Genomic DNA, 22156 nt, shown 5'->3' with positions numbered 1-22156 from the left:
CCTTGGGAGACTCTGAGACAAGATTCACATAGGTAACAAGAGAAACAAAAGGTGTCTGCTAAACAAAAGATGGGTTAGTGCTAGGTGCTACTCTTTGGTGCCCAGGCCAGGAGTAGCCCAGTGGGAGTGCAGTCACAGATCCCCCTTTCTATGTATAAAAATCAATTATTTTGTAAGTTACGTGGCCTCATGGTAAATATAGCCTTTTTTATATCTTCTTCTTACAATCTTATGTAAGTAAACCAAAACACATTTTAAAGCAAATAAAGTTACTATTGCTAGAACAAGAGCAACAACTGCTAGGATAAGAAATCTATTCAAATGATTCATGGAATTGAATGTGGGTATAGGGTCTGCTAGACTTTCCATAATGTCCATTCCTATTGTATTAGGTAACTTTTTTGCACAATTTCTTTAATTTCTTTCTGTAAATCATAAACCATTTGAGAAAAATTAGGGTGACCCAAAAAATGCATCCCAACCTTATCCCAATCATAATTGCTTTCATTAAATCTTAAGGTGTGATACAGTAAGAAGGAACATTCCAATCACATTTTAATTTTATCTGCACCTTCAAAATTTCTAACTGATTCCCTAACAATATAGCAGCTTATCTTAACTTGGCTAATTCATTTACTATTATCAGTCTTATTTTGCTCAGTCCAAAGTTCTTCTGTGTAGTAGGACAGGCCCATAGGGTCAAGGAAATTGGCTCAGACCAGTTGTCAAGGCATGCACATAACATACTCCTTAAGAGCCAACCTGGAGTTTTCCTGAGAGCCTAGCAACAGGAGCTGTCAGAGTTCCTGGTCACTGTCAGAGTTGCTGATCATGCCCAGTCAATGAAGGAAAACCACACAGACAGGGTGCTGGGAGGAGGACATATAAAGGCTTCCTTGTTATGGAATAAATGAGTTCATTATTTGCTTTCAACGGACTCCCTGTGTCTATGCCATTGATGCCGCACCTTCTCACCCACTTGCCCAAGGGAGCCATTAGAATCCAAGCAACTGGTGCTTGAACGTGGGACTTCTGTTACTTTGTTTCTCCCAGTGCAGATTCTGATCTTCTCCCTTTCTTCACTCGCCAGTGCCTGACAGCACCTCCAAAATGCTGTGTGAGAAGGCCCCTCAGTGTTGTGTTCTTTTGGTCCCTTTGGTAGGTAAACACTGGGACCCCCATTTCCTTCCTTCTTTTGTGTTCTCTGTCATGTTTATTTGCCCATCCCATTAGCAAGGCACATTTTGTTTTGTTTTGGTTCGCCTAGCACCTCCATGTAAGGACTGACCTCCCCCACCAGGAGGTGGAACCAAGGCTCAGCTCCCAATCACCATCCCTCATCCAGGAACACCATGTGGACATAAGGTCATGGCCTTAAAAAACCACAAAAGTCCCCCACTAAGCACAGGACATAAGGGTCTGACATAAATTTTCATCCCGTTGAAAAGATGGGTAATCTTTTTATCACCTCCACCACTTCCCTGTCAGATGTGTCTACAATATCTGATGATAAAGAAACAGATAGTTTGGGCCAGACAAAATCTGACAGTTTAGGACCCCTGAAATCTGTCGAGGAGAACATAGCTGTCAGTTTGAGCCCCCTGAAATCTGTCAAGGAGAATGTAGCTGTCAGTTTGGGTCCTACCAAATCTATGAAAGAGAAGGCAGCTGTCATTAAGGCATGTGCAGCTATCCCCTCTGCTCCACCACCATTGGCAGCTACCCCTCCACCACAGTATTCTTGGGACAATCTACCCCCAATGCTAGCCTGCGTCAGGAGGCAGCTACTATTCCATTAGTGCCAGATGTCTTACAACACTCACAACCTGCACCACTGACAGTCTGTAGACCCATAGAAGCCTTCAAAGTCAATATGGGCCCAAATGCCGATGCCCAACCTTGGATTCCCACCGCCATAGCTGATCTCTCCCTCATCAGTGAGCCAATGAGTCAGGCCCAGATTCCTCCTACTTTCAGCAAGTCATTGCTCAATGGTCCATGCAGTTACAAACTTATTTTGATTGGTACCATTTGCTTAAAGCCGTGTTGGAGCCTGCAGTCTATGATCATCAGGCAGAATCCCAGGCCCAGATGAACATCTAAAAGGCATGGGCAATATTTCCATCTTGTGCACCAGGCACAGATTGGCTTGAATGCCTATTTTCAACAGTCTCTCAAGGTCCTCAGAGCCTCTACTCCCCAAGACCCCTCAGCTTACTTTTGCAATTTGATCCAACAGCCCAGGGAGCTCTTCATTGACTACCAGGCCTGTGTCAATGAGGCAGTAGAGCACAGAGTGGATGCATGCTCCAACTAGAGATATGGTGATTAAACAACTGACTTGGGAGGGGCTCAATGCCCAAACCCATAATGCAGTTGCAGCGGTGAGGAATAAGGACATTCACAAATGGGTGCAGGCCACCAGAGATCTTGACCCCAGTACCAGTCCCATTGCCACTCTTCCTGCCTCCCTGGATGTTCTTCTCACTGACAGGCAGTGTGCTAATGACACCCACAAGGGTCCCCAGGTAGATAGAACTTGCTGGGGATGTGACAAACCATGCCATGTGCGGCATGACTGCCCCAGGGCAAAACCAAAGACCTGATGCCCCAGATGCAATAAAGGATTTCATTGGGCAAGTCACAGCCTGCTGAAACACCAGCCCCTTTAAACTCCAGGTGGGGAACTCCTCAGCCCCACCAGTAAGAGCAGGCTCTAGTAATCCAAAAATCTATTGGACAATGCCCATTTTTCCTACATTTCCCAATGCTAACCATTTACCTTGATGGATAAGCTGTCAAGGGTTTGGTTGGCATGGGTGTGGATACTACCATTGTAACCAAGACTGAGATATTTCACTTCACTCATTTGAAGTTTAAACCCAGCGCCCCCCACCCCCCATCAGTGGTGTGGGAGGTCAACAAGATTCTAAGTCCATTGGAAGGATCTTGGTGGCAATCGGGGAGCCATTCACTCTATCATTTCCAATATACCTAGGAACCTGTGGGGCAGAGATATTTTGGAGGATATAGGTGTTACCTTAACTACAGATGACAGGGCCTTTTTTTTTTTTTATGACATCAAGGTCTATGAAAAGGCAGGTCTTGAAATCCATGACCCTGCACGAGATCTGCACCCCCAATTCTAACAGCCACTGCTGTCCGCATGAGATCCACCACCATTGAGCCCCCTAGCCATATTCCATTGGCTCTTGGATCAAGAAGTATAGGTAGAACAGTAGCCTCTAATTGGACCCAAGCTGTCAATCCTAAAGGAATTAGTTGCAGAACAGAGATGGAGCACATTGAACTATCCACAAGTAAATGTAATACTCCCATATTTATTATCCCCAAGAAATAGGGACGCTACTGCCTCCTGCAGGATCTTCATGTAATTAATGGTCTAATGGAAGAAATGGGGTCTACACAGCCAGACCTCCCCCACCCTAGCGTAATTCCTCCATCTTATTATATATTAGTTTTAGATATTAAGGACTGCTTTTTTCAAATTCCCCTGGTGCCACAGGATCCAGATCATTTTGCCTTTACTGTGTGGGAACCTAATATGCATAAACCAGCTAAGTTTTATCAATAGACTGTTTTGCCCCAAGGAATGAAGAATAGCTTCACTATTTGCCAATTGGTCAATGTCCCCAGGGACGTTCTTTTGATCCAGTATACAGATAATCTCCTTCTCGCACACCCAGATGCAAAAGACTGCCAAGGGATTATTAGAAGATCTTGCATTGTTACATCTGACGGTGGCTCTAGATAAAGTCCAAATGGTACCCCCCTTTGCCTTTTTAGGATTTTCCATTGCTAAGGAGGTCTGCCCCTTTTCCTTTAAATTGGAAATGAAGGAACTGTACTCAGTGTCAGAATTACAACAATTACGGGACATGGTTTATTGGCTTAAAACTTTCTTACCCATCTCTGATCAAGAGATGAGATACCTATTTCATTGTTGGAGGGGTTCACCTATCCTTCCACTAAGGCTAGCCTTACCCAAGAAGCTAAAGAGTTGCTACAAAAGGTTTTGGCCATTCTAGCCACCTCCAGCTTGCAATGCCATGATCCCCAAAGGCCTTATTGGTAATGGTCCTCTGGACACCCAGGGGATTGGGGGGGAGTATTATGGCAATCTGGGCCCCTTCTATGGAAACATCAAGCACATTTTTACCTGCACAAGGTCACCTCTAAGTTTGATCTGTCCTTCCAACTTGGCCATAAGGCACAGATGCTGACATGGAAAACATATGGACGAGAGCCAGATAATCTTCCCCTTTTCTTTAAAGAATACCCAGTCCTGCTGGGAAGATTCTATCTCATTCCAGGAAATGGTTGCAGGATTCCCAGGAACTGTTGACAATCATTTGCCAAAAAACAAGATCTTAGCAGAACTCCCCACATTTCCAAAGCAGATACAGCCCCATGTAGCCCCTACCCCATCCCCCTGCACTCCCATTCCTCATACCACTCTGGTCTTTTCAGATTCCAATAGAAACAGATATGGTGTTCTTATCCAGCATCCTGGCTTCAAAGATGTTACATATGTTATCCCTAACCCTGGTCCTGTTCAATTGGGTAAACTATTGGCCCTCCTCAAAGTTCTAGTAGAGTGCCAGATAGAGCCCGTTAATATTTTTTCTGACAGCCAATATGCTTTACAGGTAGTTCGTGTGCTGGCCTTTTCTCAGGTCAAAGACTCACTGACCCCCATTGCCAGCACCATGTTGCTCATACAAGATGTCTTAAATCAGAGGACTGAGCCTTGGTACCTGTCACATATTAGATTTCATTCCAAATTACCCAGAATATTGACTCAAGAAAATGAGGTCACAGACACCATTATATGGATCTCCTAGAGCAAGCCAGGGCTCTTCCAAGCAATTCCATCTGTCTCCACAGAATTTGCATAGACTTCTTCCAGAATTACCTGTTTCCCAATGTAAACATTTGTCTTGGGCATGTGTCACTTGTGCTCCTCTTGACCCCTTAGGACCGCTTCAGTGTGCAGGGGTTAATTTCCGGGGCTTGTTGCCTAATGCCATCTGGCAGATGGATGTCAGGCATAATTCCCTCTTTGGCAATCTTAAATATGTTCATGTGACAATAGATACCTGTTCCTCCTTTGTTTATGCCCTCACCCCTTCTGGGAAGGAGGCTGTCAATGCTATCAATGGTCCTTAAGTCAGCTAGGGTAGTTATGGGGTTACCTTGGGCACTTAATATTGACAATAGCCCTGCTTATGCCTCTCAACAATTTAATGACTTTCTGGGGTCCTAGAAGATTTCCCATACCACTAGAATCCCCTACAATCCACAGGGACAAGCTATTGTAGAGAAGGCCAACAGAGCTCTTAAGGAACTGTTGATTAGGACTATCTCACCAGAGACTAGGAGAGATCCTCATCTGGTCTCAACAGACGTCCTTTTTCATATGAACTTTCTCAGATTTGATGACAAGGGTCTCAGCCTGGCATACAAGCACTGGGTGTCTCTGCCAGGGAACACACCCCTGCCCCTGGTGAGATGGAGAGATCCTATCTCCCTCCAATGGCAGCTTGCAGCCCCCCTGCTAACCTGTGGGAGAAGGTATGCTTGTGTTTTTCCTCAGAGTGCCACTACACCAATATGGGTCCCAGCAAGAGATGTGCACTTGGCCATAGGTCAGCCTGCTTCCACCAAGGATAAAATCACCCAGGACGGGTAATGCATATACTCCCCTTTCTTGTTTTCATTGCCCCTCTAAAGGCTGAAGACTTGTGGAGCCTTGCTTTTCCTCATTTTGTATGATGCCTTTTGAGATGAGGAACATTAGTTTAGCAGGCCGGGAGCTAGCTAAATATATTAAGGGCCCATAGTCAGCTAAGTTTCTATATTAACCATTACAGCTAACATGAAAATTTCCAATTAAATTAAACAAGAGAAGAGGTTATGGCCTTTGACTATTTTTTTTTAAAGGTTTGGCATGATATAAAGAGGATGTTTGATCCCTCCTGCATTTCACTTATGTTTTGATTGGTGGGGTGGTGCTTTTGATCTTTCTACTTTTTAAGTGTCTCCTACAGCACTTCCAATAGCAGGTGACAACTAAGGCTACTTTATAGGTGTTAATGGCTCTTAAACATCCAACTCATAGCCCTCACAGGAGGTTATGCATGTCTGGCTTTCTGGAATTCAAAAGGCTACTACCTGAAACTCCCTATCCCGTGTGAATCCTCAGGGATGGATGCTCTTTGAGGGCTGGTAGTCAAAGATGAGTAAGAGCTTGTTTGGGAAGCCAACCTAAGTCAGGTGCAGTCCAGTTGCTGAGCCCCTTTGAGGCAGGGTCAACAAGGCTGGAGCAAAAAACTCTGATTCCCGCTGAATGCTCATGTAATAAAAGGGTAGATATGTAGAAGGACAGGCCCATAGGGTCGAAGAAATTGGATCAGACCCCTTGCCAAGGCATGCACATAATGTACTCCTTATGAGCCAACCTAGCCTAGCAACAGGAGCTGTCAGAGTTCCTAATTGATATCAGAGTTCTTAATCATGTCCAGCCAATTAGGGATGACCATACAGATTGGGTGCTGGGAGGAGGGTATGTAAGGCCTTCCCTGTTATTGAATAAATGAGTCCATTATTTGCCTTCAACGGACTCCCAGTGTCTATGCTGTTGATGCTGCACCTTCTCACCTCACCTTCTCACCCCCTTCCCTCAGTTAGAATCCAAGCAACACTTCTGAATGTTTATTCCAGTCTCTAGCAAATTCAGTGGTTTGGATTTCTTCATAAAGTGCTGTTGCTGCTGTAGCCATCTATGCAATGATTCTCATAATAACTGCAATGACCAGTCCAAGCATTCGCCGTGTTCTTTTTAATATTCTTTCAGTGAGCTTCTGTACCAGGATCATCACAGTAGAGTTTTGAACTTGACATAGCCTTGACAACTTCACTGGTATCTAGGCCTTGCTCTAAGTATATATAAACTTTGAAAGGTCAAATTTAAAAACATACAAGATTTAACACAGGTATGAAGAATAAAGCATTCACAAGTGATGCTGTAATTATTAGGGAGCCATTGTACAGGTCCTTTTCAGTAGCAAGTAGGGTAATGGTACACATGCCATAAAGGATTGCTTTTAGTCTGAAAGACAGAGTTTATTTATCATCCTTGATGTTTAATTTTCCTTCCCACATCTTGAGAGTGTGGAAGGTACTTGTCAATTTCCACAAGTTAGTCTGAATTGACTTGCCAAACTGCAGGAAAGAACTTGCCATTCTAACTCCATGCCACTGAATAGGTTCATTAATAGAAGCACTGATTTTTCACAATTCCATTTAAATTATACCATTTCCACCTTAACTCTGAGTGAGAATATCTCCCCTTGAGGGGAGCTGTAAGGGCTCCAATCAATGATGTCTCCTTTGGAGATATTAATTAGCACTCAAGGTTTCTCACTCTTACATTGTTGCCAATGTATCCAGTCAAGATTCCTTGTTGGAAAACCTCATCTCACAGAACGATAGATGTATGGAAGTAGTAGCATTATTCTCCAGGCCTTTAAAACCAGATGCATGAAGCATATAAAACTTATTATGATAATCTTAGGTAGTATTGACTATGAATAGCCATACTTGAGAGTTATATTTAGGCACTGAATTCCATTTCCCATACAAACAGAAACTCCTCATAACTCCAACAGTGTAATTGTCAATTACTTTACCCTCCTCCACTGGCTGAGCAGGAGCTTGGTTATCATAAGGACCAGGTAGCCAAGAAGATTCATTAACCATTACAGGAATATGCATATCTCTCCAACTTACTGCTAAGTGGAGGATTGGGGATAAATGCCAGGTGATTATGATCCATCCCTTTTACCTGTACCATTACCACATAAAGTATGGCAAGAAATAAGTTTGTAGCATCCAGAGGCTTGTGAGTCATGCAAAGTATCATCTCTTGTTTATCACACAAACACTTAAGCTATATCCAAGTGGGAGGATTAGTTGTTTGTTGCAAAGGTAACCTGTGTCTAGATTTTAGCAGAGGCATCCCTGCATCTACAGCATCTTGGAGATGTCTTTTGCGCATGGTGTTTTTTTTTGTTTTAATCAATTTTGATGGAATCTACAATTTATTATCTCTTGTGGAAAAATAAGCAAACTCCAGCCCCATGGTAACACCTCCCCCTTTTTCCAAGCAGAAGTCATGGCATCCTTGTAGTACACAGGCTGATTTAAATCAGCAGTTTTTACTATAGTCCAATGCCTTTCTGCTCCTGTTGTCTCTGTTTCATTAACACTTAAAAAATTTAAGGTTAACACGTCATTATGCAGTCTATTTCTGCTTAGCAAGCATCTCTTTTAGGGTGAGGTTAGATATCTCAACAACTGCTTGTCCTGTAGGATTGTAACCATAGATGTTACAGTATGGTTTTCAGTAACATGTTTTATGTTGTAACACACACACACACACACACACACACACACTCACAAAAGTTTCATTTTATTGGAAACATAAGATGGAGCATTATCAGTCTTAATTTGTACTGGTATGCCCATTACAGCTATTGTTTCTAATAATTGTGTAATTATAGAATCTGCCTTTTCAGAACTTAAGGCAGATAGATGCCCACTGGAATCCAGAATAAGTGTCAATGGTATGATGAACATATTTTAATATTCCAAAATCTACTAAATGAAATACATCCATTTGCCACATTTCATTCCTTTGTGTACCTTTAGGATGAGTTCCTGCAGGTAAAGGAACTTGATTATAAAAAGAAAAAGCAAGACAGTATTTTATAATCTCCTTAGCTTGTTGTCAAGTAATAGAATTTTTTTTAAGCCTCTACTATTTCATGGTGTTATTAACATTATGAAATTCTGAGGCTTCTAATACAGATCCTATCAATAATTGATCATTTTCCACATTTCCTGCTACTAACGGCCCAGGCAATCCAGTATGAGATCAAATATGGGTAATGTAAAGTGGGTAATCACTTCCTTGGATTGTCTGTTGTAGTTGTACAAACAATAGTTAATTCTGAATTATAAGAAATAAATTCAGCAGTCTCTATATGCAATACAACCCTTTTACCATACTGAGAATCAGTAATTATGTTAAGAGGTTCCTTAAAGTCTAATAAAGCCATCTGAATGGCATACAGCTCTAATTTTTGAACAGCATTGTATGGACTTTTTTAAAATTAAAGACAATCTCTATAGGATTTTAAGAGGTAACTTTAGGCAATACACTGGATTACTTTTATAAAATTGTATGAACAATTTTACTGATATTCACTGCCTCATTACCAGACATGCCTGGTTTATTTGCATCAGCATAGAATGTAAGAGTCCCAGAAATAGGTGCCCTTTTTACTATGTGGGGACGAATCCATTCAGTTCTTTTCATAAACTGAATTTGCTTACTTTTTGCATATTTGTTGTTAATTTCTCCCAAGAAATTACTACAAGCTCTCTGCCAATCATCAATCTCCCACAATTGCCTAATTTCAACACTGGTATAAGGTACCACAATCTCAGCTGAATCCATACCCGACAATTGACAAAGTCCTAACTTTCCCTTTATGGTTAGTTCAGAAACTTTTCTACATAAGTTTTTAATTTTTTTACTGTTTGTGAGCTAAGAAAATCCACTCTAAAATATAATCCTCTCTCTGCATAAAGACTCCAGTATTTGAATGATTTGAAGGTAAAATTACTAAAACATACCTCTTTGTGAGGTTTAATCTATCCACATAGGCATTTTGTAATTTTTATTCTAATTCTTTTTCAGCCTCAGCTGTTAACTGTCTTGGACTGTTTAAATCTGAGTCATCTTGCAAAATTTAAAACAAATTAGTTAATTCTGGGGTACACAATCCAATTATAGGCCTCAACCAGTTAATTAATATCAACCAATAATTTTTGAAAATTATTAAGAGTTTGCAGTCAATCTCTCCTAATCTACACCTTTTGCGGCTGAATTTTCTGTTTATTGAATTTCTTGCCTAAATACCTATGAGAATCTTGTCTTTGTATTTTTCAGGAAAAATTTGTAATCCTCTATAGGGTAAAATTTTCAGTACCATATTAAACATATTTTCTAAGATATCTGTATATATATCATCCATATATAACTCAATTTAAACGTCAATTTATGAGCTGTTTCTGAAATTGTAGTAATATTAACTTGACCTCCCCCATTGCTGTAACAAATCTCTCCCCCATAAATTCATGGCTATATCAGCCACATAAAGCTCTGATATCCCTTCTTGTCCCTCCAGCCCTATACATTTAATCCATCCTATATTCTTGTTTTACTTGAGATAAAGTTATGCCAACTATGCCATGCCTACAAATTGAGTGGAGATTTCTTGTAAAGGCTAGTTAGGATGCCAGGATTCCTGTGAAATTATAGATACATCAGTATCAGAATCCAATAATCCTTCTATCTCAATCCCATTTAATTTTATTTTTAATTTAGGCCATTCATAATTAATGATCATTAGCCAAAATACCTTTTCCCCCAGTATTTCCAAAACCTCCTGTCCTACTCACTGGAACTGCTTTGCCTTTTAAGTATGGGAGTAATAACAAATTGAGCAATTCTATAACCAGCTTCTATTTCCATGGTCCTTTTTACATATGCCATCTATAAAAGCATTAAAGACAATCTCTATAGGATTCTAAGAGGTAACTTTAGGCAATACACTGGATTACTTTTATAAAAATCTTTTATAAAAGATACTTTTTCATAGATCCCAAGTAACACATTAATGCAACTGACCAATTATTAACAGTGTGGATCAAACAATTTGTGTGGACAGATGTAATGCAGACACTAAGAAACCACAGATGTCAGTCCAGACTACTATATCAAGCAAAGCTTTCAATTACAATAGAGAGAACAAGATATTCCAAGACAAAACCAGATTTAAACAATATATATCCACAATCCAACCCTATAGAAAGTATTATAAGAAAACTTCAAAGAAGTTAGCTGTACACATGAAAACACCAGCAATAGATAATCCCACACCAGCAAATCCTTAAGAAAGGAAATAAACACACACACTACCAACAACAATAAAACCAAAAATAACAAAAATTAACAATCACTGGTGATTAATAATTCTAAATGTCAATGGACTCAATTTGCCTATAAAAGGACACAGGCTAACAGAATGGGTACAAAAACAGGATCTATTCTTCTGCTAAATACAAGAAACACGTCTCAACCTCAAAGACAGACATCATCTCAAAGTAAAGGGTTAGGAAAAGATTTTCCAAACAAATGGACCTAAGAAACAAGCTGGTGTAACTATTCTAATATGTAACAAAATAGACTTCAAACTACAATTAATCAAAAAAGATGGAGAAGGAAATTTCATATTCATCACAGGAAAAAGCCATCAAGATGAAGTCTCAATCCAGAATATATGCCCCAAATACAAGGGCATCTACATTTGTAAAAGAAACATTACTAGAGAATCCACCAGCTCTGATTGAACCAAGAGGTGAGTGCGCCCTCATTCCCACCCATGGCTTCCTCAGTTGCAGGCTAGCAGGGAAGATTCTGCAGGCAGGCTATCCCACCAACATGTCTCATTGGATCCTGTAATCTACAAGACCCACTCCCTACCCTAAACCCATCCATCCCCCTGAGACCTCAGTGGCTTCCTGAGACAAGAATCTGCCAGCTCCAATTAAACCAAGAGCTCCAATTGGACCAAGAGTAGCCCCCTGAGACACACAAACACAGCAAGCACAGACTGAACCAAGAGCAGCTGCCTCAGAGGAAGACACCTCTTGCATCTATTGGAGAAAGAGATGGGTAAGCGCCAGTCCACCTAGCCACCAGATCCTAGTTCTAGCTAGAGCAGTAGGACAACAAAAAGAGGTAAAGGGGATACAAAGTGAAAAGAATGAAGTCAAACTTTCAATATTGGCAGATGATATGATAAGAGGTCACATAAGTGATCAGAAAAATTCTACCAGGGAACACCTACAGCTGAAAAACACCTTCAGTAATGTTCAGGCAGGATACAAGTCTAATGCAAAAAAATCAGTAGCTCTCCTGCATACAAATGATAAATGGGCTGAGAAAGAAATTAGAGAAACCTCATCCTTTACAATAGCCACAAATTATGTAAAATAACATGGGGTAACTCTAATTAAGCAAGTGAAAGACCTGTAAGACGAGAACTTTAGGTCTTTGAAGAAAGAAATTGAAGAGGTTATCAAAAAATGGAAAGATTTCCCATGTTCTTGGATAGGTAGGATTAACATGGTAAAAATGGCAATCTTACCAGAAGCAATTTACAGATTCAATGCAATCCCCATCAAAATCCCAAAACAATTTTTCACAAACCTCAAAAAAACAATACTCAGCTTCATATGGAAAACCAGAAAACTTAGGATAGCTAAAACAATCCTGTACAAGGCAACTTCTGAAGGGATCACCATCCCTACCTCAAGCTTGACTATAGAACTACAGTAATTAAAAACAGCTTGTATTGGCATAAAAACCAACATATGGACCAATGAAATTGAAATGAAGACCCTGACATTAATCCACACACCTATGAATACCTAATTTTTTACAAAGAAGCCAAAATTGTACAATGAAAAAAAGAAAGCATCTTCAACAAATGGTACTGGCATAACTGGATGTCGACATGTAGAAGAATGCAAATAGATCAATTTCTATGGCCATGCACAAAACTCAAATCCAAGTGGATCAAAGACCTCAACATAAATCCAGTTACACTGAACCTGAACACAGCTTATGTTGGAGAGGATGTGGAGCAAGGGGAACACTCCTACACTGTTGGTGGAAATGCAAACTTGTACAGCCACTCTGGAAATCAAAATGGCAAGTTAATCTTTGCACCGATACCTTTCACGTAAGCGTCCCAAATGGACAATGCCAAATGGAAATTCTCTGCCAAAGAATATCTGTGGTGTTTCAGGTTCTTCAACCAAATTTGCATAGGCTTTGCACCTTCAGAAATGCTCTCAGAGAAGATTTACATAGAAGATACTGAGAAACAAAAGGTAGCAATCACAAAAGCCAGATTAAAGCTAGGTGCTAACAATCTGGAGTCAAACCAGGTATGGCTCTGTGGAAATTCTCTAAATAGTTTTTGGTGTCCTATAGTCTCTAAACTATGAGTACTTAATCCCACATTGCATATGATAAACTATGCTGCACTTTTTCTAACACAGGCAGCCTGATGTATAAAAAACCATCTCTAAAAGGGTACTTTAGTCTGCATCATTTCATGTTCAACCTCCATTTAAATTGAGAATAGGACATGGACAGATTGAGAAATACAACAGGGATTGATAGATTATAAATCTGGAGAGCAGGGAAACCCCACTCAATGAATTCAAAACATTGTCAAGTCTATCAAAAGGAGGGTCAATTCTGGTTTCAAAGTAAACTAGTTTCTCAAGCAAGGCTTTGACTCATTCTCACATTGATGGACAATTGGTAAAAGGGCTACAGGAACCTGAAGGTCTTCTCAAGCCGACGTGAGATCAGTTGGACAACTGTCCTTGACAAAGAGAAGAAAAATTACTTTGGCCACAGTCTTTAGCACTCAGCAAGGAAAGTTTAACCAAAGACTAAAAGACTTGGTAACAACCCAAGGGATCACACAGATATTAAGTGTAAATCTACAGGAGATGTTAGTTAGACAAATATATTTCACTAATATTTTCTTCTTGATAAAAAGATGTTGTTCAGATGTAAGACATCAGATTTTGGCTCAATGAAGCATCTGCTTATAGCCAAGGCAGACCAGCCAGTATTGTTTTAACATAAACATGAAATGATGGTAAATATCTCTTCTCTCCCTATCTAGAAGCCACATGGGAAGGGCATCATGCTGACTTTTAGCTCATGCAAGAACTTTCAAAGGGTGTGAAAGCTATGGTGGGTTCATTGCTAACTCTACTCCTAACCCTGCAGAATAACCTTAGAGCCCAAAGGAAAACTAGGAGTCTAATGGAAGGGACTCCTGAAAGCCTATCAAGACACTCTAATGGACTTTTGACATTTAGTCCTTCAAAACACCAGCCATGGACCTCCTTTGCTCTCTACATCTGACAGTTGGGATCTTTGAGGGAAGATCCCTGGTGAGGTATCACAATACTGCCTGCCACCTAACACCCCAAATACAGCTGGAAATAGCCAGATCAATTGTTGCTCCAATCCCAGTATGGTTACTTCTTCAGAAAGGGTGAGCTAAGAAGTAGCTAAACCACTGAGGGTAAAAAGTCCTCAAACAAAAGGAATTGGTTGCTTTCTTGACAAGAAGCCAGAAGTGTCACTCGAACTCTCAGCAGTTTCATCCTTACCAGAGGTCAAAGATGCCAAACGTGTTTGGGAGCTCTAATATCTGAGCTAAGAGATTCTAGGGGCTTTACAAAGGAGCAAAGTTAAAAGTAGTAAATAAGGCCTGCTAATAGAAAAAAACCCTGTGGTCAAGAGAACAGAACCTCTGACCTCTGGCCTGCATAAAGATCTAAAATTAAATGGAGGCAGATGAATGTCTCCATGTAGAAACCACCCCTACAAACCAGCAAGATTCACCTTAAGCCACACTAATGGAAAAGATGCAATAATTAGTTCTATGTACTAGGGGCCTACCAAGGGTATTGCTGAATCAGCAATAGTAAACAGGTACAGCGGGCTGGTGAGATGGCTCAGCCTTGAAAGGCTAGGCTCACAACCAAAAACTAAGCAGGTATACTCCTTCCCATTACAGTTTCTCATTCAAAGATAGGACAGAGTGCATCTTAATGAGTTTGAAGAAAAGGGTGTTTTTTAAAAACGCCCTTCCAGTGGACCTGGGTTCAATTCCCAGCACCCACATGGCAGCTCACAGCTGTCTATAACTCCAATTCCAGGGGCCATAATGCCAATGCACATAAAGTTTTAAAAGTTTTTTAAAAAGTTAAATAAGTTTTTTTAAAAGCCATAGGTCAAATTTAAATGGGAACAACAAAGCAAAAGGAAGCCATGAACTTTGAAGGCAAGAGGTGGTTTATGGGGTGCTGGGAGCAGGGAAAGGGAAAGGCCAAATGATGGAATTATAGTCTCGAGAGATTATCTGGAAACACTGAAACAGGCTTTATGGCCCCACATGCTAGGGGACTAACGATTTATGTCGGAGCACACCAAGAATCACTCAAACCCTTTCTCTTGGGCTGTACATTTTCAGCCAGCAAAACAACAGGCCAGTTAGGCAGGACCACAGCAATGAATCCAGCTCTTGTGTTCTGGTCGAACTAGTGGAACTACGGCAATTTGGTTTCTAGAAGGAAATTCACTTCTTATCCAAAATCTTCATTGCCCCGGTCTGTGGAACCCAAATAAACATTGATCAGGACATTTATCAATCACCTAAAACTGATTACCTAACTGCTCACAGGCAATTTCAACTGCAGACAAAACAGGAATCCTTTCAACCTCATCCCTTTCTCTGCTGTGACTACACCAGCCTGCAGGTAGGCAATGGACGCAGATTCCTACACTGGTTCCTCTGCATCAGAAATCCTTAATAAGAGCCTGGGTTCCGTTAGGACACTCATTCCCTTGTCTTTTTCATTCTGACCTGCATATCTGTATTCTCAGCACTGGTGACAGAGGCAGGGTTAGATGTTTAAGGCAATTCTCAAGGACATAGTATCAGGCAAGCCTGGGCTATATGGCACTTTGCTCTCATGAATAACCACTTGAGAAACATCAAATAAAGTCCTTTCTTTTTCTGGGATGTTTGAGGCAGGGTTTCTCAGTGTATCCCTGGCTGTCCTAGAACTCATTCTTAAACCAGAATGGCCTCAAACTCAGAGATCCACCTGCCACTGCCTCTGGAGTGCTGGGACTAAAGGCGTGTGCCGCCACCATCAGGAACAAAGTTCTTAATAACTGGGAGTCACTGGAGAATAGAAGTGACACTGTGGTGTTTGAATGAGAATGGCCCCCATATGCCCTGTGACTGACTACTTAGTCATCAGGGAGTGGCACTGTTTGAGAGGGATTAGGTGGGGTGGTCTTGTTGGAGGAAGTGTGTCATTGCAGGTGGGCTTTGAGGTTTCAAGGGCCCAAACCAGGCCCAGTGGCCTTCTCTATTCTTGCTGCCTGCAGATCCAAATGTAGAACTCTCAAGCACTTCTCCAGGACCATGTCTACCTGCATGCCACCATGTTCCTCACCATTATGACAATGAATTAAACCTCTGAAAATGTAAGCCAGCCCCAATTAAATGTTTTCCTTTACAACAGTTGCCATGGTCATGGTGTCTCTTCTCAGCAATAGTCACTAACACAGATACCAACAACCACTGTTTAAAAGAGGTAAAAATAAACCTTAAAAACACCTACCTATACTGAAAGAGTGGGTCACAGATTGTTAAGTAAACCTCAACTTTCTTAACACTGGCTTTTCAGTGTGTACATGTGCACCCACACACATAAAGTTTTGAAAATCTGTCACATTTAGGACTGGAGAGATGACTCAGCAGTTAAGACCACTTGTTCTTGCAGAAGTCCTGGGGTTGGTTCCCAGCACTAACATGGTGGCACACAATCATCAGTAGATGCTGTTGCAGGGGGTCTGATGTCCCCTGCTTTCTTCTGTGGGCACCAAACACATAGGTGATGAACATCCATCCATTCTAGGAAAACATCCATATACATGAAATAAATAAAATTGGTAAATAAAAAACACATACCCTCATATCTTTCATATGTCACCATGGATTAAACAACTAGAAATACAAATGAAATGTAACAAATATCTGTAACCAAAGCTATTAACTTCACAATTGAAAGAATCAATGGACTGGAACAAAGGAAAGAAATTCCAAGACTGTCGACATGAAGCCTCAACATTATTTCAATACAGAATCTGTGCTATAGATACAACAAAAGTCCAATAAGATGTCTAACAATTTAAAAAATTATCAACACAAGATTGAGTAAATAGCATACACAGTGACATCATCTGACTTAAAAACTTTTCATACAACTGCAATAAAGACTGGACTGTCTGGGAAAGAATAAAGAGATCAATAGAACATAAGAGGAAATTTAGAAATAAAGACAATTAATATAGAGTCAATTGTGACACATGAGGCCAGGAATCACACACTGTAAGGCTGGCACTTACTGACACTCATGACTGGACCACCCTGGCATCTACATGCAAATGTGTTAATGACGCAGACGTTACGCCATGCACAGAATTAACTGCAGACAGATCTACCTACACCTAAATGTTCAGGGCCAATGCAGAACTTCTAGAAGACACTAGAGAAACTAATGCTCAGAGAGTCAGCCAATCTGCCTTCCAAGACAACGATGAAAACTGCTCATGCGCGTGCATTGCATGATGACGTCTGCAATATTGACAAATCCTCACACAGTACCCCACCATGTTCTGCGCAGCCGCAGCCGCAGCCGCAACTATAAGTCATTCAGAGGCCACAGGACACCAGAGTTCCCGGGACAGCAGGGACCTCTGGGACCTCAAGGGGCGCCGTGTCCGCCGGTTCCCACAGCCCCGGAATCCACCCCGGCTGCCGCGGCTCCTACCCGTGTGGGGACGGCGGCCCCTCGCTCACCATGGCGGATTCCGAACTCGCCCCGCTCTCCTCACAGCTCCCGGCAGCGGGTCACAGCGCAGCACACGGAACAAGAGAGTCTCACTCAGCCTCAGAGCCGCCGAGCCTGCAGTATGGCTTGCCGGAAGTGCCCACCCTATTCGGACTGGCAGTCTGTCTGGAGGCCCTGATTGGCTAGTGGGTCCAGAGTGACAGGAGCAGCTCCCTTAGGGACAGAGTGTTTTGAAGAGACAGAGTTTCCTATTCCTGGCTTCCAGGCCTAGCACAGAGCTCCCCGGAAAGCTGCAGAGATTGGCATGCAGCAGAACTTGGGGCTGGAGTGCAAAGACTTCCCTGAACTATTCCTGCACTTAGTAGGACTCTTTTCTGGAGCATTAGTGTGATTCTGTTGTGAAACTGGGAAAGGACAAAGAAACCTGCCATTTTCTGCACCAAGCAATACCCCAGGCCAGCAGTGGAAAGCATGATATGATTTTCATTTTTGTAAAAAGTTTGATTAAAAAATTTGTAACATAAATCTACAGTCTCTTAAACAATTATTCTATAGAAAAGGCCCATCAATGTAAATAAATACAGGATTTAGTGAACTAAACTCTATGGAGTCAAAATATTTTTACTTAATCACTCCATATTTACTAGAGAGTCCCAATATTCTGATGACTAAATATACATATTTTACTGCACACTTGACATATAAGTCTACAGATTTTTTTTTCTCTCAATTCTGCATCATTGGGGAAAATAAGTGAGCCACATTAAGAATACTTATTTTTACATCTTATTCCTATTATTTCGTTTTCTTCTTCAAGGTCATAAAGATCAGTTTGTTTCTGCTGCACAGTGCTAAGATTAAAGGCCTTCACTACCATGCCTTACTTCTAGTAATTCTGCACATTTAATCATTAAATAACAGAAGCTAGGTGTGGCACACAACTCTACTCTGGACTGAGCACACTGTGGCAGGAGGATCACTGAGATTTAGGCAAGCCTGGGTTAAAAGAGAGACCCTATCTCAAAAGAGCAAATGGCAAAGCACATGCAGTCTCCGCCACCCCAGCTTTTGGGACCATTAGTGTCAGTCTTTGTCTTGAGTCCACTTGGATCTACGGCACCCTGGCCTTTGCCCCCAAGTCCACTGTCCACTTTTGACACCCTGTCTGGAACCTGTGACGGTGCTGAAGCAGCAGCCAGCAGCAGTGGCGATGGCATGAAGAATCCCCGTCCAGCTGCTTTACTGCTGTGCTCCACTGCTCTGTGGAGGAATTTCCTCCTGTGTCCTGCCTGCAGGCCTTCCACTGAGGATTCTTTAAAGTTGCACGAACATTTGACTGGCATGTTCAGTCTAGGTCAATATATGATTTATAGCTCAGGTAATGTACTTTTCCAGGGCTACTCATTTGTACCTGAACTTGGAAAATAGCAGCTGAAGTCACATGTTAATGCTGATTATACAAGTGGTTAGCCAGGCACTGACAGTCCCTGGATGGATTAGAGATGCATGTGGTATATTGTCACATCTTATAAACAATGGCTAACGAGTCTGAAAGCAGTAGGTGATGGGTGGCTGAAGATGGCTTTCCCTTCCAAGATGACCCTTCTGGAGTGAAGTATCTTCACATTTCAGCACACAGAACATCTAACAATTTCAAGGCATAAGCTTATGGTTTATTTACACCATCTTACTTGTGAACACGACTACTGCCATAATGACCATGACTAAGAATTTTATATAGGCTTTTTCTCTTTTTTGAGGATGCATTGAGTGAGTACTCTTTGGCTGCCATGTTTTTATTGCTAGAAAAGTAAAATTAAGTAAAGCCATCTTCCAAGGGTACTGGCTCACCAACTTCAGAAACCTGCAGTGGCTGCAGAGAAGGCTGAGTTGTAAAGACTGTGCTGCTCTTGCAGAGGACCTGAGTCTGGTGCTCAACACCCAGCATGGTTGTCTCACATGCCTGTAACTGTGACTGAAAGGGATCTGACCCCTCTTCTGTCTTCTAGGAGAACTAGTCATGCAGATACATACATTCAGGCATGCACGAAACAAACATAAACTCTCAAAAATTATTATGGTCCAGCCTTAAAAATCTTCTTCCCAGGGGCTCAGAAAAGAAGTTACATTTGTCATCTACTTTATTCCTCTGTAATAAAATTCTGTCTACACAGCTTCAGTTCTGCTCTCATGTCTAGCTCCTTTCTTGCCTGATTTCTCTCTACATTTTTCTGCTGTCCCCTCTAAGTTCTATCTTAATTCTCTCATCTTAGTTCTGCTCCATCTAGGTCCTCATCCATTTAGTAGCTCCTCACCCATCTCCTTCTCTCTCATCTTGTTCTTCCTCATCTTGTTCTTCTCCATCTGGCTCTTCCTCATCTTCCATCTCATTCCTCTAGTACTCTCTTTTCGACCTTCAATCTAGTTCTTCCCCATCTCAGTTCGTACTTCTCCAGTTCTTACCCATCCAGTTATTCTATTCTCTTTTCTCTTCTCTGTCTCGTCCTTCTCTGAAAATAAAACTGCATTTTTATCCCTTTGGCCCTTATCTCTCCAAGCTATCTCTGCTCCCACCATTTCTGGCAAGTGTGCTAGGGTCACTAGGCAACTTGGCTAGGCAACTTCCATCACAGCTAGATGTACCTGTTAATAGGAACCCTTTTGTTCTGAGTTAATTGTTAAGAGTGGATCTAAAACTAGAGATGAGACTTTGGAAAGGAGAAAGTTAAGCTTAATTAGCACATCTTCCAGGCCTTCTCAAACAAATAGTCTTGATGCTTAAGTCTGTTATTAGAGAATCTGTGAGGTAACTCAGGTAAGATACTTTCATCCATCCAGGGATGGTCCTGGCCAGATGCTGCTAATGATGATAATTACAGAAAGCCCTGAAATTATGGATCCTGGCTGTGCTACTGTACAGAAAACTTATCTAAATATTCCTTTAGTAGAGGGGAAATGGTACCTAATAAATGATGGGAATGCTATAATAGCACATGAGAAATTCAAAGCAGGAAACAGCTAATAATCAAAAGCCAAATATCAACAAGACTCCTTGAGCCTCAGCTTGACCTCTGGAAGGCCCTTGGATTCTTCCAGGTATTAGCTTGTCATAATCAACTGGAAGTCCACTTCATATATTTCTGTGGCTTGAAACAATAAGCAAATAAACTTCATCAAAGAAATTGAAACAAGGAGAGAAGGTCCAAACAATGTTAAAAAGAAACATACTATGAACACTGTATATTTATTTGAGATCTAGAAGGCATTGTTTTCTTATTCACTACTCAGCTTGTGGTGTATTGTGTAGATGTTATGTAAGGAGCATAAATATGGCCTTGTATGGTGACATGTACCTTAATCCTATACCTTGTGGGGCATAGGCAGGTGGGTCTGTGACTTCTAGGCCAGCTAGGAGCACACAGTGAGACCTGGGCTCAAAAACAAAATTAAACATGTAAGGAATTGAGGTGACAAATAGAACCTCTTCGTTCTAGGAAGACTAGTCTCTTGAATGTAATTCTTGAAGATCACTAATATATAATGTGAATTTATTTTTCTCATAGAGGTGATCCTCATAATTATTTGAATGCTTTTATGATGATAAAGTATCAACATTTTTTGCAGCTGAGGATCAACTTTTAAATGTTGGAAAAAGTAAACCTGTTGACTTAAAACTGCAGAGATTTAGTACTTGAATTTGGGGGGGAGAGATGGCACAGCTCCTAACCCTCTGCTGTTCGAGAGAACTCATGTTGCACCCAGAACCTATATCAGGCAGGTACATAGAGAGACCATGAATCAAAAAATGTTAAAAAGTAAACATATCTATTTAATTAAGTGGTTTTTTTTTTTCTTTTTTGAGACAGGGTCTCTTTGTGTAGCCTTGGGCAACCTCAAACTTGCTCTGTAGACCAGGCTGATTTTGAACTCACAGAGATCAACATGCTCTGCCTATTGAGTGCTGGGATTAAAGGCTTGAGCCACTACAACCCAGCTTCTTTAAGGGTTTTTGTTTGTTTACCTGTTTTTCAATTTTGTGTTTTGTGTGTTTTCTTTTAAGGGGGGGAGGAGGCTCTCACTCTGGAGCCCCAGCTGGCCTGAAGCTCACTGTGTAGATCAGGTTGACCTCAAACTCACAGATGTCTCCCTCCTCAATCCATTGACAAGTGAATAATGATTAAAAGTACAGTGGAACATGCATAGAAATGGAGGTGCTGTTTATAAGCACTGCTGTTAGCCAACTTCATTGGTTCCCATCTTCCTGAGTGTGAAGACAAATCAAACACAGCCAAGACACATGAGCTGAGAAAGATTGCTTCTCTGAAGAGGGTGGGATAGCATGGAACTCATTTCCAAAGCTATGTGTTTCCTCAGCCAAGGAAGCATGGGGATTTTACTGAGAGAGTCTGGACACATTCATGTCTGCCTATACCTAAGGATGCTCTGTTAACAGGTCCACTTCGGAACATGGCCACAATGAAAAAGCAGACACATTTAGGGGCAGTCTTAGCTTAAAGCCATGCAGGAACAAATTTAT

General features: G+C 41.3%; 1 protein-coding gene across 1 annotated transcript in view; it reads right to left on the bottom strand.

The window, feature by feature from the left end:
* The window catches only part of LOC118572045 (zinc finger protein 431-like), a 29767-nt gene extending 12018 nt beyond the window's left edge, over positions 1-17749 (bottom strand). Inside the window, exon 1 of the mRNA XM_036171464.1 lies at positions 17628-17749. Coding sequence (XP_036027357.1) covers positions 17628-17630 — 3 coding nt within the window. The 5' untranslated portion in view covers positions 17631-17749. The remainder of the gene's footprint in view (positions 1-17627) is intronic.
* Positions 17750-22156: the final 4407 nt, after the last annotated feature.

This window comes from Onychomys torridus, chromosome 21, assembly GCF_903995425.1.
Source record: "Onychomys torridus chromosome 21, mOncTor1.1, whole genome shotgun sequence".
In the NCBI taxonomy this organism is placed as follows: domain Eukaryota; kingdom Metazoa; phylum Chordata; class Mammalia; order Rodentia; family Cricetidae; genus Onychomys; species Onychomys torridus.
The sequence above is the reverse complement of the archived record's forward strand: the minus strand, read 5'-3'. Positions and strand labels throughout refer to the sequence as shown.